The sequence below is a fragment of the Erythrolamprus reginae genome, chromosome 8 (genome assembly GCF_031021105.1).
Source record: "Erythrolamprus reginae isolate rEryReg1 chromosome 8, rEryReg1.hap1, whole genome shotgun sequence".
Taxonomy (NCBI): domain Eukaryota; kingdom Metazoa; phylum Chordata; class Lepidosauria; order Squamata; family Dipsadidae; genus Erythrolamprus; species Erythrolamprus reginae.
The window spans coordinates 5578385-5594572 of NC_091957.1; the positions used below are offsets into that span (position 1 = coordinate 5578385).

The 16188-nt window shown below is 42.2% G+C and overlaps 1 protein-coding gene across 2 annotated transcripts in view; it reads right to left on the reverse strand.

Annotated features, from left to right (window-relative positions):
• GARNL3 (GTPase activating Rap/RanGAP domain like 3) overlaps nt 1-16188 on the reverse strand; it is a 68903-nt gene that overhangs the window by 15793 nt on the left and 36922 nt on the right. For both annotated transcript variants that reach the window (XM_070758558.1, XM_070758559.1), the window contains exons 4-19: nt 15650-15749; nt 14525-14643; nt 13796-13860; nt 12914-12977; nt 11570-11596; nt 11080-11155; nt 8735-8833; nt 8345-8448; nt 7629-7737; nt 6310-6355; nt 5202-5308; nt 4274-4389; nt 2910-3014; nt 1569-1643; nt 618-729; nt 72-170 (exon numbers count right to left, since the gene is read on the reverse strand). In XM_070758558.1, coding sequence (XP_070614659.1) covers nt 72-170; nt 618-729; nt 1569-1643; nt 2910-3014; nt 4274-4389; nt 5202-5308; nt 6310-6355; nt 7629-7737; nt 8345-8448; nt 8735-8833; nt 11080-11155; nt 11570-11596; nt 12914-12977; nt 13796-13860; nt 14525-14643; nt 15650-15749 — 1423 coding nt within the window. The remainder of the gene's footprint in view (nt 1-71; nt 171-617; nt 730-1568; nt 1644-2909; nt 3015-4273; nt 4390-5201; nt 5309-6309; nt 6356-7628; nt 7738-8344; nt 8449-8734; nt 8834-11079; nt 11156-11569; nt 11597-12913; nt 12978-13795; nt 13861-14524; nt 14644-15649; nt 15750-16188) is intronic.

A 16188-nucleotide genomic window follows, 5' to 3' on the forward strand; every position in this document is an offset into this window, starting at 1 on the left:
TCCTTTCCTTAGCTCTGTCCTAGGATGTCGGGGAATATTATTCTCCCAATTAGCTCAGTGGCGCTTCTTACCTCTGTCTGCTCTGGTGATTAGAAGGTCCAACGTTTCCAGTACGTGCATCTGTTTGATCTGCAATGTTTTATCGAACACTGGGATGGGAGGTTGTCCATCTGGGAAGGGGAAGGTTGCAAAGCATTAAAGCTCTGGAATATCTGCGTGGCAACAGGGTGCACCGCATCCTCGATGCTCTCTGAGCTGGTTATGTTAATACTATGTACATAACTGGTTGGGCTTGGCAATATATAAAACAAACCTACAATGCATGCTTAAATATATTGAAACACTATTGCTTTAAGAGTTAGTGTTATGGATGGCCACAAGAGGGAGCCAGAAGCGTAGTTTTCTCTCTCTCTGACTCTCTTTGCTAGTTCTCTACTGTAGTAATAACTGTGTGTTCAAATGCTGGTTTATCTATTTGTAAGCTGAACAAGTAAGGCTTATAGTTTTGTTAATGCTTAGAAGTGGAAATTCAGCTAAAACCCATTTGTTTCTCCGGGAGAGGGAATGGAAAGAGGCCAGGTGCGGACATTCTCACAACCGTGGAGTGGTCTACTCACCGTCTAAGAGAAAGACCCCAACATCTGTGGAGACCAGCAGGGATTGTCCCCAGGAATCTGCACAAATGACTTCATGCGGGAAATTGCTGCAGAAGCATTGCGACTCCCAGGGCTGCAGAAGAATGCAGTTATGGATGGTGAGTGGATGGACAGAGAGAAGGAGGAGAGAGAGAGAGAGACAGATTGAGAGAGAGAGAGAGAGAGGAGGAGAGAGAGAGAAGGAGACAGAGAAAGACAGATTGAGAGACAGAGAGAGAGGAGGAGAGAGAGAAGGAGGAGAGAGACAGATTGAGAGAGAGAGACAGAGAGAGGAGGGAGACAGAGACAGATTGAGAGAGAGAGAATGAGAGAGACAGAGAGGGGAAGAGACAGAGACAGATTGAGAGAAAGAGAAGGAGGAGAGAGAGAGAGGAGGAGAGAGAGGAGGAGGAGACTGAGATGGAGAGAGAAGGAGAGAGAGAGAGAGAGGAGGAGAGAGAGAGAAGGAGGAGTGAGTCAGAGACAGATTGAGAGAGAGAGAGAAGAAGGAGAGAGAGAGAGAGAGATTGAGAGGGGGAGAGAAGGAGGAGAAAGGAGAGACAGAGAGAGACAGATTGAGAGAGAGAGAGAGAGAGAGGACATGAAAGAGAAGAGAGTGCGTGAGAAGGAAGAGAGAGAGAGGAGAAAGAAAGAGAAGAGAGAGGGGGAGAAAGAAGTGGGAGAGAGAGAGGAGAGGGAGGAAGAGAGAAGGAGAGAGAGACACAGCAAAACGAAGAGAAAAAGAGAGATACAGAAAGAGAAAAGGAGAAACAGAAATAGAGAGACAGAGACAAAAAGAGGGACAGAGAGACAGAATGAGAAAAAGAAAGAGAGAGCAAGAGAAACAGAGAAGAAAATAAAGAGACAGACAAAGAGACAGGGAGACAACAAGAGAAAGAGAGACAGCCCCCTCCCCCCCAACAATTCACTCACCTCTTTTTTACAGAGGCTGGTCGTGGCTAAGATAGTTGGGGCGTCCCCCCTCACAATGGTTTTCAGTTTGAGGGCCTTCAAAGGAAAAAAACAATGATAATGATGATGATGACCAAATAACAACAGCAGCAACAACGGCAATAATAATAATACATTATTATTATTATTATTATTATTATTGTTGTTGTTGTTGTTGTTGTTATTATTATTTCTTAGATTTGTATGCCGCCCCCCTCCGTAGAGTCGGGGCGGCTCACAACAGTATATTCTGTTAAGGTAGCATTGCAATAAAGTAGAATTTCTCTTGTTTTTCTTCTCTGGCTAACCCTGTGTGGTTGATATCAATCCTGCAATTCTGAAATTACAGATAGTTCTCAATCTGCTGCCATTTGTTTAGTAACTGTTCGAAGTTACATCGCATTGACGACAGAAAAAGACCTCCTGGTCCATCTAGTCTGCCCCTATGCTATTTTCTGTATTTTATCTTAGGATGGATCTATGTTTATCCCAGGCATGTTTCAATTCCGTCACTGTGGATTGACCAACCACGTCTGCTGGAAGTTTGTTCCAAGCATCTACTACTCTTTCAGTCAAATCATATATTCTCACGTTGCTTCTGATCTTTCCCCCAACTCACCTCAGGTTGTGCCCCCTTGTTCTTGGGTTCACTTTCCTATTAAAAACACTTCCCTCCTGAACCTTATTTAACCTTTTAACATATTTAAATGTTTTGATCAGGTCCCCCCTTTCCCTTCTGTCGTTCAGACCAGTGTTTCCCAACCTTGGCCACTTGAAGATATTTGGACTTCAACTCCCAGAATTCTGGGAGTTGAAGTCCAAATATCTTCAAGTGGCCAAGGTTGGGAAACACTGCTCCAGACTATACAGATTGAGTTCACAGTCTTTCATGATAAATTTTATGCTTAAGACCTTCCACCATTTTTGTAGCCCTTCTTTGGACCCGTTCAATTTTATCCATCTCTTTTTGGAGGTGAGGTCTCCAAAACTGGACACAGTATTCCAAACGGGGTCTCCCCAGCACTCTATACAGCGGGATCACAATCTCCCTCTTCCTGCTTGTTATACCTCTAGCTGTGCAGCCAAGCATTCTACTCGCTTTCCCTACCCTCCTGACCGCACTGTTCACCCATTTGGAGACTGCCAGAAATCACGACCCCTAAATCCTTCTCTTCGGACACAATAGCGGAGTTCTGATATCTAAGGGGATGTTCCAGAGAAGACAGGTAGAGGGGTCAACCTCTTCTCCAAAGCACCTGAAGGCATGTCCTACACCTGATTAAACCCCGCACACATACACCCTGCTCACCCGTAAACACGCACCTGGCCAAGCCGGACAAATTCCGCCTGCCGAGCTTCTTCTTTCTTCCGAGCCGATTTGGGGGATTCGGGTAAGACGTCGCTGAAGGATCTCCTGTTGAGCATGTTCTAGAAATGGACACAATTCAATTCAATTCAATTCAATTTATTAGATTTGTATGCCGCCCATCTCCGAAGACTCGGGGCGGCTAACAACAATAATGAAACAACATGTAACAAATCTAATACAGTAGTACCCCTAGATACGAGCATAATTCGTTCCATAAGGGAGCTTGTATCTCGAGGCAACTCGTATTCTGGAACAAATAACTTTTTTCCCCTCCGAGATAACCAAAAGCAAGGATTCTTGCGCCACCTAGTGGACGCTCGGCTCGTATCCCGAATTTCAGCTCGGGAGTAGAACAGAAATGTCTCTCCCCTCCTGGCTCGTATCTTGAAATACTCGCATGTAGAGCAGCTCGTATCTAGAGGTACTACTGTATTTAAAATAATTAAAAGACCCTTATTTAAAAACCGAACATACACACAAACATACCATGCATAAATTGTATAAGCCTAGGGGGAAGGGAATATCTCAATTGTGTTGGTTATGACCTATAAAGCCCTTCACGGCACTGGACCAGATTATCTCAGGGACTGCCTTCTGCTGCACGAATCCCAGCGACCAGTTAGGTCCCACAGAGTGGGTCTTCTCCGGATCCCGTCAACTAAACAATGCCGCTTGGCGGGACCCAGGGGAAGAGCCTTCTCTGTGGCGGCCCCAGCCCTCTGGAACCAACTCCCCCCAGAGATTAGAATTGCCCCCACCCTCCTTGCCTTTCGTAAGCTACTTAAAACCCACCTCTGCCGTCAGGCATGGGGGAACTGAGATACTCTTTCCCCCTAGACCTTTACAGTTTTATGCATGGTATGTCTGTATGTATGTTTGGTTTTTTTATATTAATGGGTTTTTAATCGTTTTTAGTATTTGGATTATTTTGTATACTGTTTTATTATTGTTGTTAGCCGCCCCGAGTCTCCGGAGAGGGGCGGCATACAAATCCAATAAATCAAATCAAATTCCCCCATGCCTGACGACAGAGGTGGGTTTTAAGGAGCTTATGAAAGGCGAGGAGGGTGGTGGCAATTCTGATCTATGGGGGGAGTTGGTTCCAAAGGGTCGGGGCCGCCACAGAGAAGGCTCTTCCCCTGGGTCCCGCCAAACGACATTGTTTAGTCGACGGGACCCGGAGAAGGCCAACCAATCACCACAGCCGGAAGTTGAAGAAAAGCGGCTTCTGTCTTGGGCGTTTCCAAGGTGGGAATCAAAAGCAAGAGATTGGACCGGATAACCTCAGATTGCTCCACCTGGACAGGGGAGAGCTTACCTTGTGCATGTCGGGCATGAGATCCTGGTATAAGGAACGTATTAACATGTCCAGTGTCCGCTGTCGCTTCTGAGCGAAGGTGGGTGTCTCCAAGGTAGCTTTCTCCCCATTGATCACTGCAGAAAAAAGAGAAGAGGGTAAAAATATAACGGAATAACAAATTCAAATATTATCTTCAGGAGGGAAGTGTTTTTAATAGGAAAGTGAACACAAGAACAAGGGGACACAATCTGAAGTTAGTTGGGGGAAAGATCAAAAGCAACGTGAGAAAATATTATTTTAACTGAAAGAGTAGTAGATGCTTGGAACAAACTTCCAGCAGACGTGGTTGGTAAATCCACAGTAACTGAATTTAAACATGCCTGGGATAAACATATATCCAAACATAGATCTGCTAAACAAATCATTCCCTCAACACCTGTCAAACTATTCACTAAATCTGCACTACTATTTCTACTAGTTTTTTCTCATCATTCCTATCATCCATTTCCTCCCACTTATGACTGTATGACTGTAACTTGTTGCTTGTATACTTACGATTTTTATTAATATTGTTTCTTCATTGCTTATGCGTACTCTATGACAATCATTAAGTGTTGTAGCTCGTGATTCTTGACAAATGTATCTTTTCTTTTATGTACACTGAGAGCATCTGCACCAAAGACAAATTCCTTGTGTGTCCAATCACACTGGGCCAGTAAAGAATAAAAAATTCTCTAGGCCAAGACGCCACTTTTATTACAGATGACAAATATAGACATATCTTTTGTCTAGCCAAATATTTACTCCAAGGATTTTATTTTTTCCCCCCTGACAATCATCTTGCCAAAGTGACGGATGGTTTATGCCTGGCTTTAGTAGGTCAATTTCAAGAAAGCATCTGTATGCCAAGATTTAAGCTGAAGATGGAGGAATGTTTAATATTTACATTTTACCAGAAGGAAATCCCTGAATTCCTGGTGGTCGGTGAACACCGGCGGGGAGGGAAGAGGGGGTCCAAAGAGGGGTACGCTTTCTTCCGAAAAAATCTTCAGCCTACGAAAGGAAGAAGAGAAGGAAAGAGAAAACGATTCGGGGCTTGGAATTCGGCAAAGCAGAAGTGGGATATATATAAGTTCTATTGTTTTTCCTTCCTTCCTTGCTTCCTCCCTTCCTCCCTCCCTTTCCCTCCCTTTTCTCCTTTGTTCCTTCCTTTTCTTCCTCATGCCTTCTTTTTCTCCCTCCCTTTCTCCTTCCTTCCTTCCTTCTTTCCTTCCTTCCTTCCTTCCTTCCCTCCTTCTCTTTCTTGCCATGATGGTGTAGTGGTTAGAATGCAGTATTGCAATCTACATCTTAAGTGCTATTACTTTCCTTCCTTCTTTCCTTCCCTCCCTCCTCCTTTCTTTCCCTCCCTTTTCTTCTTCGTTCCTTCCTTTTCTTCGTTCCTTACTTCCTTTTTCCCTCCTTCCCTCCCTCCTTTTGTTTCTTGCCATGATGGCATAGTGGTTAGAATCCAGTATTGTAACCTACGTCTTAAATGCTATTACTATTTTCCTTCCTTCCTTCCTTCCTCCTTCCTTCCCTCCCTTCCTTTTCTCCCTCCCTCCCTCCTAGTGCTTAGAATACAGTGTTGCAGGCTAATTCTGCCGACTGGCAGCAGTTTGATCCTGACCGGCTCAAGATCGGCTCAGCATTACATCCTTCCAAGGTGGGTCAAATGAGGACCCAGATTGTTGGGGGCGATATTCTGACTCTGTAAACCGGTTAGAGAGGGCTGTAAAAGCACTATGAAGTGGTATATAAGTCTAAGTGCTATTGCTATTGCAGGCAAACTCTGCCCACTGCTCGGAGTTCGATCCTGACCAGCTCAAGATTGACTCAGCCGTCCCTCCTTCTGAGGTTGGTAAAATGAGAACCCAGATTATTGGAGGGGGGGGGGGGGCAAGAGGCCAACTCTCTAAACTGCTCAGACAGGGCTGTAAAGCACTGTGAAGCGGTATATAAGTCCAAGTGCTACTGCTATAGGAGGGAGTACTTGGATCAGAGTTACCACCTACCTGTAGCTATCGCTTTGTTTATTATATCGTACTAAGGCAAAAATATCTGTGGGGTTAGTTAAGGATACTGATGTCCAATTATTAAGGCAGGGGATCATACTGGTTTTCCATCCCCGCCCACCGCAAACATCAGCAAATGTTGGATGCAATTAAATATCTAATTCAGCAAAGCCCTGAAATTTTCTACAGGGATATAAACTACATTCCAAAGGCACCCAAGCTGATCATGATTACAGATGTAAAAAATACAAGATAGCCAGAGTGAAGTTTCCCTCGGTCCTGATAAGTCCCCAAATGTAGGACAAAATCTCTTTGGAAGTAATTTGACTCATTTCAACGTCCATGTTCGGAAACCCTGCTTGAGAGTCATTTGAATTCCAATTATAGCGTGTTTCGAAACATGTATTGGAACTTGCACCCGTGATACCAAGGAAAGACTTATAGAAGATCATCAGGCTGAGGCTGAAGGAGAGGTCAAGCATGTCAAAAGTCACAAGTCTCTGCACACCTACAAGAGATCTTAGTCCAGCCCACCTTGAATGCCTTTCTTATCTCCCGCTCATTTCCTTTGACCGTTAGTTGGTCAGATTCTTCTAGAGCCCTTATGCTTCCAATAAATATCCTGCTCATTTCCCTTGACCGTTAATTGGTCAGATTCTTCTAGAGCCCTTATGCTTGCAATAAATATCCCGCTCATTTCCCTTGACCATTAGTTGGTCAACTTCTTCTAGAGACCTTCTGCTTGCAATAAATATCCCGCTCATTGCCCTTGACCGTTAGTTGGTCAGATTCTTCTAGAGACCTTATGCTTGCAATAAATATCCCGCTAATTTCCCTTGACCGCTAGTTGGTTAGATTCTTCTAAAGCCCTTATGCTTGCAATAAATCTAATTAATAATAATAATAATAATAATAATAATAATAATAATAATAAATATCCCGCTCATTTCCCTTGACCATTAGTTGGTCACCTTCTTCTAGAGACCTTATGCTTGCAATAAATATCCCACTCATTTCCCTTGACCGTTAGTTGGTCAGATTCTTCTAAAGCCCTTATGCTTGCAATAAATCTAATAAATAATAATAATAATAAATATCTCGCTCATTTCCCTTGACCGTTAGTTGGTCAGATTCTTCTAGAGACCTTATGCTTCCAATAAATATTGATGCTCATTTGAACTGCTTGAATCTCCCGATTTCTCCAGCATTCGACAGCACCCCATTAAACCTCGTTGGGAAATTTTTAAAACTGAACCGTTCTAAAGGACCAAACCGCAGACATGATGAAGTAGCAAGTCCAGGGTCATAGTGAAAGATACGTGTAAAGTGAGAACGGATCATGGACGGTTTGAAAGCTGGCGAAGTTTCTTCCCCTTCCTGGAACACGATGGTGACAATGTCGTTTCCGATGTGCCTCTTCCGTTCTACCTGCAAAAGAAGAATCAAATAGACCTCAGCATTGGATCACCTATTGACCTTAGTCTTGGTTTTCATTTCCTGAGCTTCCTACCCAATATGTAATGATAGCTTCATAATGGTCAGGCGGTAGGGAAAGCAAGTAGGATACTTGGCTGCATAACTAGAGGTATAACAAGCAGGAAGAGGGAGATTATGATAGAGCGCTGGTGAGACCACATTTGGAATACTGTGTTCAGTTCTGGAGACCTCACCTACAAAAAGATATTGACAAAATTGAACGGGTCCAAAGACGGGCTACAAGAATGGTGGAAGGTCTTAAGCATAAAACGTATCAGGAAAGACTTCATGAACTCAATCTGTATAGTCTGGAGGACAGAAGGAAAAGGGGGGACATGATCGAAACATTTAAATATGTTAAAGGGTTAAATAAGGTTCAGGAGGGAAGTGTTTTTAATAGGAAAGTGAACACAAGAACAAGGGGACACAATCTGAAGTTAGTTGGGGGAAAGGTCAAAAGCAACATGAGAAAATATTATTTTACTGAAAGAGTAGTAGAGGCTTGGAACAAACTTCCAGCAGACGTGGTTGGTAACTGAATTTAAACAAAACCACACACTTGTTGTTTGTTCTCCTTCGAGTAGGGAAGCATGGTCGAGACGTGGAACATGATCTCGTGCCCTTGATAGACGGTGTAGATGGAAGAAATCCCTGTGGTATCGTCTACAAAATAATAATAAAAATTATGAATAAACATTTTGGGTGGGCTGATTTTTGTGAGGCTTCAATTCCCAGGAGTCTGCGGCGTTTGAAAGCTGGTGAGAGCTCAACTCAGTTTCACCATTTTAAGTTGATTTCCACTGAACCCCTGATCTCTTTCTCCGGCCAGTGTTGGGCTTCTGGAATGGGCAGCTCAAAAGGACTTCCTCCCCCCCTCCAAAATAGTGCGGCCCTCCCCCCACTACATTTCTCCGAGTAGAAACACAGAATACCAAAAAGTCCCACTTACTTTTGGTGTCCAGTCCTCCTCGGTAGCCGGTCCAGCCCTTGAGAGTCACTGTGTCCCCCAAGAGACTCAACAACCTCTGGAAAGTTTCGCTCCCGGTTTCTACACATTGGAAAGAAATGAGGTGAGAACAGGAGAAGGAGAGAGCGAGGGGACAGAGGTGGGGAGGGAGGCAGGGGGAGAGAGAGAGATAAGACAAATAGGAATGAATGGATGGATGAATGAATGAATGATAGATGAGATAGATAGATAGATAGATAGATAGATAGATAGATAGATAGATAGATAGATAGATAGGGATGGATGATAGATAGATAGATACTGTAGATAGATAGATACTGTAGATAGATAGATAGATAGATAGATAGACAGACAGACAGACAGACAGACAGACAGACAGACAGACAGACAGACAGACAGATACTGTAGATAGATAGATAGATAGATAGATAGATAGATAGATAGATAGATAGATAGATAGATAGATAGATACTGTAGATAGATAGATACTGTAGATAGATAGATACTGTAGATAGATACTGTAGATAGATAGACAGACAGACAGACAGACAGGTCGGTAGGTCAGTGGGTGGGTCGATCAATCGATCGATCGATCGATAGATAAACAGAGCCTCTCAGTCTCTGCTATGCATGCACAGGGCATGTGCGGGATAGGCACATGAATGCGCCCATGCCTTACAGTTTGGATGAGGTGGAAGCACATACATGGGGTACACGTGTGCATATAAATTTGTGTCTGTGTGTACTTTGGGCGCCCTACACCATGCCCGACAAACAGCCTTGGATTACTGAAGAAGGCCAAAAGGTAGATTCAATTGTCAACCAAAAAAAAAAAAAATGGACACAACAATCTCAGGTTATGATGAAAGAGCATAGGGCAAAAGAGCTAAGTGGTTACAGCCAGCCCTGTCACACACACACCCAAAAAGGGGGGGGGGATTGAACTGATGGGTACTAACAGTTGCAGACCAGCAGAGGTCAGAAGTTGGATTTTAAAACTATTAGCGGACTCTTTCTTTAAAACCTTGGCTCCGTTCAAAAGCCAGGCTAGATTCTGTTTCCTGGAAACCCGGAGGATTATTCGGTGACGAGAAGGAAAGATTGTTGGGATGGGAGGCGGAAGCCAAGCCAAAGAGGGCTTTGTGTTGTTATTATCCCTCTGGCGACTCAGCACACAAAACATGTCGAGCTGGCTTTTGCAAACATAACCACAAGAGTTGCCAGAGCTTTTTAGTCATATAAACACAGCCTGTCCCAAAAGCACATTCGGAAATATCTCCCTCGCTGTTGTTGGGAGACATGAAGGAGAGGAAAGAAAAAATATTGTGAAACGCACGCAAACATTTTAGCAGGAGACAGAGCTGTACCAGCAGCTGCTGGGGAGATTTATTATTACATTGCTCAAAATTGAGTATTGCCCACAAGATCATATGCTGCAATGTCCTACCGGTCAATGACTACTTCAGCTTCAACCGCAATAACACAAGAGCATGCAACAGATTCAAACTTAATACGAACCGCTCCAAACTTGACTGTAAAAAATATGATTTCAACAACCGAGTTATCGAAGCGTGGAACTCATTACTGGACTCAATTGTGTCAACCCCTAACCCCCAACACTTCTCCCTTAGACTCTCCACGATTGACCTCTCCAGGTTCCTAAGAGGCCAGTAAGGGGCGTACATAAGTGAACTGGTGTGCCTTTCATCCCCTGTCCAATTGTCTTTCCTTTCTCTCACCTATCATATATATTCTCTTCCTTTCATATATCCTCTCCTCTAAGTTCACTTTCACCCTCTTTTATATTATCACATGTCTATCTTTCTTCCTATGTATTTGTGTATTGGACAAATGAATAAATAATAAATAAATAAATAAAATAAATAAATAAATAAATAAAGGGAATACTTAAAAAACAGAATATAACTTCAAGTAAATCAAGCTTCTGTGAAACTAAACTGTCCACTTAGGAAGCAACACTGATTGACAATCAATTTCACATGCTGTTGTGCAAATGGAATAGTTGTGCCAATGAAATATTCAATGAGAATATTTCATTCATGCAGATCTAGGCTGTGTTATTTGAGTGTTCCCTTTATTTTTTTTGAGCAGTATATTATTTTGAAAATGAAATTTGCAAAAATTGCAAAGTTCCCAAAGAAGCTACTGCAAAAGAAAAATTTTGTGTGTGTGTTTCACTGCCGGCTAAACCAGTTATTAGCAGAGGTTCATGGATTAAATTAAGTTCATTCAAATGTTATGGTTTGATATGTTCGTAACTGGTTTTTTGCGCCTGTCAAGAGGGAATGAACCAATCGCACACTTACCATTGCTAAACATTTCATCATCCGTTAGCTGTCCGTCTTTGGCATAAAGAATTCCAAACTTGAAATTGACAGAGCCCTGCGAGAGAGAGAGAGAGAAATCACATTTGTGAACAAGATTAAGCAAGAAGTTTCCATTAAAGGCAGTTCCCGACTTATAACAATTTATGTTGTTAAGACAAGTGAGTCCTAAGCCCCCATTTATAAAGCTGTTTATCTTAATGTATAGAAGCATAGACATGTTGGAATATTTGCATTAAATAAATCCATATGGAATTGTAACTACTTACTGTTAAAATGATGTACAATAATTTCCCCCTTTTGTTGTATTTTTTCCCACTTCTTTAAAAAAAGCACTTCCTATATGCTTTCTCCTTTTTCCTCTGACAATATATGCATGTTTATCATGATTATGCCAGTGTTTCCCCCCCTCCTTTGTTGTCATTATTTTAAAAGCAATAAAAAGAAATTTTAAAAATCGGCCTGCAATTACCTCTTGCTCTTCAAGGACTAATAAATCCTGGATAACAGAAAGAGAAAGAGAGAGAGGGAAATATTTGCAGTATTACTTTCTTTTGGGATGTTTATATACAGTTTCTATACACTATGTCTGAGCTTGGTTCTTTGCTTACAGAGGTTTCATTACCTAACTATATAACATCATTAGTGCTAGAAAGGAATGGGTTGTCTATCTACAATAGCTTGCCCTGGCAGTGGTAGTTAGAGGTGTAGTTTCCTCCTTGTAGCTCCTTGATTTGCCTTTTGATGGGTCAATTCTTATCGCCTGGTGTGGTTTTTTAATGGATTTTATACATGTTATTTATTACTTGGGATTGTTCTCGTTTTTAACTGTTGTTAATCACCCAAAGTCATGCATTTGAGAGAGACAGTCATGTAAATGCCATAAAAGAAATAGAATATGCAGTCTAATTTCCTGGAATGTTGAGGTTTTCTGCCCTCTCTCGTAAGAAACAACCAATCGATTTATTTAGAACTTTAAAAAAAATACAAAATGAACTGACCTGACACTAGTCAAAACAGTCTGGGTGTTTATGGTTAAGTTTATACACTGCTCAAAAAAATAAAGGGAACACTTAAAAAACAGAACATAACTTCAAGTAAATCAAGCTTCTGTGAAATCAAACTATCCACTTAAGAAGCAATACTGATTTACAGTCAATTTCACATGCAGTTGGGCAAATGGAATAGTTGTGCAAATGAGAATATTCATTCATTCACAGTTAGGATGTGTTATTTGAGTGTGCCCTTTATTTTTTTGAGCAGTATATTTATTATTGTACCTTCGCTGTTTATTCCACAGCTCTCCAAACCAGGCAACTTTTAAGACTTCTGAGTCTCGGTGGCGCAGTGGTTAGAGTGCAGGACTGCCAGCTACTTCTGCTGATCACCGACTTCCAGCAGTTTGGCAGATCGAATCTCAGTAGGCTCAAGGTTGACTCAGCCTTCCATCCTTCCGAAGTCAGTAAAATGAGGACCCAGATTGTTGGGGCAATATACTTACACTCTGTAAACCGCTGTAAAGCACTGTGAAGTGGTATATAAGTCTAAATGCTGTTGCTATTGTGGACTTCAACTCCCAGATTTCCCCAGCCAGCATGAAGAATTCTGGGAGTTGAAGTCTACAAGTCTTAAAGTTGCCAAGTTCAGAAAACCCTGGTTTCTTGCCTCGTTTTATCTTTACGGTTTTGTTACTTTTGATAAGGCTACGTTCCTGTTTCTTATAATTCCTCCTTTCTTTTTTGTTTATTGTTGTAAGCCCCCCTGCCCCCCCCCCCCAATTAGCTGGAGTAACAAACAAACAAACAAATAAATATACCTTTTGAATTTCTGGGTGAAGGATCTCCCGAGGCCCTTTCTCGAATTTGTCGAGATTCATGGCACTGCAAAAGCAAGCAAGTGAGGGATTTTCAGATCCTCGTCCACGCAAAACGACAACAGAATGGGTAGATCCTTGTGTGTGTGTGTGTGTGTCAGAAATAAGTTTATTTCTGGAGGTAACATTACAATGCAAGAAAATGGTCTGTAGCCATGGGAAAGGCTGATGTAAGCCATAATCAGTATGTAATCATGGCCTTGCTAATTGTGCTGCAACCCGATTGGCTGTAACCTATATAATAGGAGTAACATAGGAGTTGGGGGGAAAGATCAAAAGCAACATGAGAAAATATTATTTCACTGAAAGAGTAGTAGATCCTTGGAACAAACTTCCAGCAGACGTGGTTGGTAAATCCACAATAACTGAATTTAAACATGCCTGGGATAAACATATATCCATTGTAAGATAAAATACAGGAAATAGTATAAGGGCAAGCTAGATGGACCATGAGGTCTTTTTCTGCCATCAGTCTTCTATGTTTCTATGTTTCTAACACCCTTGCATGGGTGTGGATTGTTATAGAGTAGTTTGTGCTGCGTGGTTTGTAGTTAGTGGTTAGTGCTTAGTGGTTGCAGTGGTGGGTGTAACAAGAGTTATATACTAGTAATGTGGATAGTTTATTATAGTGGTTAAATCTAAAGGTGATAGTTTATTTAGAGAAACATTTTGATAAGAAGAAAGGTAAAATATATTTTTACAAGAAAGCCTGCTGCAGTGTCTTTTCATTGAAGACTTCAATTAGGTATAGTGGTTAACTGTGGCTAGTTGGTGGGTTACTTTCCACGTGTACAAAACTCTTCCAACACGGGGCTCCTTCCTTACCTTAAAATTGATTTTACAGACAAGGTTTTCGTCGGGCTGTAAGGGAGGCAAATTTTCTGGGTACCCTGTAGGAGAATTGAGTCAACACAGAGGCTGTCAGATGTCAGATGGATTTGAGGATTTATTTATATACGAGGGTTATCCAGAAAGTAAGGTTACAAGACACGTGGGGAATCTTCACGGGGGGTGTTGGGCGTCCTCCTCGATCCACAGCTCACATTAGAGAAACATCTTTCAGCTGTGGCGAGGGGGGCGTTTGCCCAGGTTCGCCTGGTGCACCAGTTGAGGCCCTATCTGGACCGGGAGTCACTGCTCACAGTCACTCATGCCCTCATCACCTCGAGGTTCGACTACTGTAATGCTCTCTACATGGGGCTACCTTTGAAAAGTGTTCGGAAACTTCAGAAATGCAGCTGCAAGAGCAATCATGGGCTTCCCTAAGTATGCCCATGTCACACCAACACTCTGCAGTCTGCATTGGTTGCCGATCAGTTTCCGGTCACAATTCAAAGTGTTGGTTATGACCTATAAAGCCCTTCATGGCATCGGACCAGAATATCTCCAGGACCGCCTTCTGCCGCACAGTAACTGAATTTAAACATGCCTGGGTTAAACATAGATAAAATACGGGAAAAAGTATAAAGGCAGACTAGATGGACCATGAGGTCTTTTTCTGCCGTCAATCTTCTATGTTTCTATGTTTCTAACCACAGAGGCTCTGCCACTTACAGTTTTTCTCCAAAGGATCGCTCGGTATTGTGGGACACGCTGATTGTTTTGGTCAGAGAGAACGACAGATAAGAAAAAAGGATTCTTCTCGGCATCCATGCCGACATAGTTCTGATGAACTGTGAAGGAAAAATAACACAAAATTTAGCAATAGCAATAGCATTTATTTATCCATCCATCCATCCATCCATCCATCCATCCATCCATTCATTCATTCATTCATTTAATTCGACTTCTATGCTGCCCAATCCTGAAGGACTCAGGGGGCTCACAATAACATGAAAATACAAATACAATAAAAAGAAGTCAAGTGTAAAAGTTTAAAACTACACTGCTCAAAAAAATTAAGGGAACACTTAAACAACATGATATAACTCCTAGTAAAGAGACAAGGTGGTGCAGTAGGTAGAGTGAAGTACTGCAGGACATTAAAGCTGACTGTAGATCTGCAGGTCAGCGGTTCAAATCTCATCACCGGCTCAAGATTGACTCAGCCTTCCATCCTTCCGAGGTGGGTAAAATGAGGACCCGGATTGTGGGGGCAATATGCTGGCTCCGTTAAAAAGTGCTATTGCTAACATGTTGTAAGCCGCCCTGAGTCTAAGGAGAAGGGCGGCATTGAAAAAAAAAGAATAAATAAATAAAACTTCTGTGAAATCAAACTGACCATTTAGGAAGCAACACTGATTGACAATCAATTTCACCTGCTGTTGTGCACATTCAACTTTATACAGAACAAAGTATTCAATGAGAATATTTCATTCATTCAGATCTAGGATGGGTTCTTTGAGTGTTCCCTTTATTTTTTTGAGCAGTGTATGAAACCACAGTTAAAACCCACAGTTCAACTATCCAATCAACATGCATGCATACCATTCAACACAATTTGGCCATGATAGATGTCAATTCAGATGTCAATTTAGACTTGTATACCACTTCATAGTGCTTTTACAGCCCTCTCTAAGCGGTTGACAGAATCAGCCTATTGCTGATAGATTGACAGATAGTTGGATGGATAGAGAGAGAGAGAGAGATCAGAGATAGAAAGATAGAAAGATAGATAGATAGATAGATAGATAGATAGATAGATAGATAGATAGATAGATAGATAGATACCATCACTACCTTTTCCTAGGAAATACTTGAAGTACCATCTGGTGTGGTAGCCCGGGTTTTCCAAGTGGACATCCGTTCTGTGCCACGTTCCGGGAGTGTAATCGGCGTTCTGAAATAGAAAGAGGAAAGTGGTACCTCTACTTACAAGCTTAATTCGTTCCGTGACCAGGTTCTTAAGTGGAAAAGTTTGTAAGAAGAAGCAATTTTTCCCATAGGAATCAATGTAAAAGCAAATAATGTGTGCGATTGGGGAAACCACAGGGAGGGTGGAGGCTCTGTTTCCTCCCAGGACATTCCTAGAGAGGCCCCATGGAGGCTCATCCCTGCCTTTTCCGGCCCTGTTTCCTCCCAGGAGATTCCTAGAGAGGCCCCACGGAGGCTTCTCCCTGCCTTTTCCGGTTACAGTTTCGGAGGCTCAGGTTCGTAAGTGGAAAATGGTTCTTGAGAAGAGGCAAAAAAATCTTGAACACCCGGTTTTTATCTAGAAAAGTTCATAAGTAGAGGCGTTTGTAGGTAGAGGTACCACTGTACTTTATTCAGCACCCTGG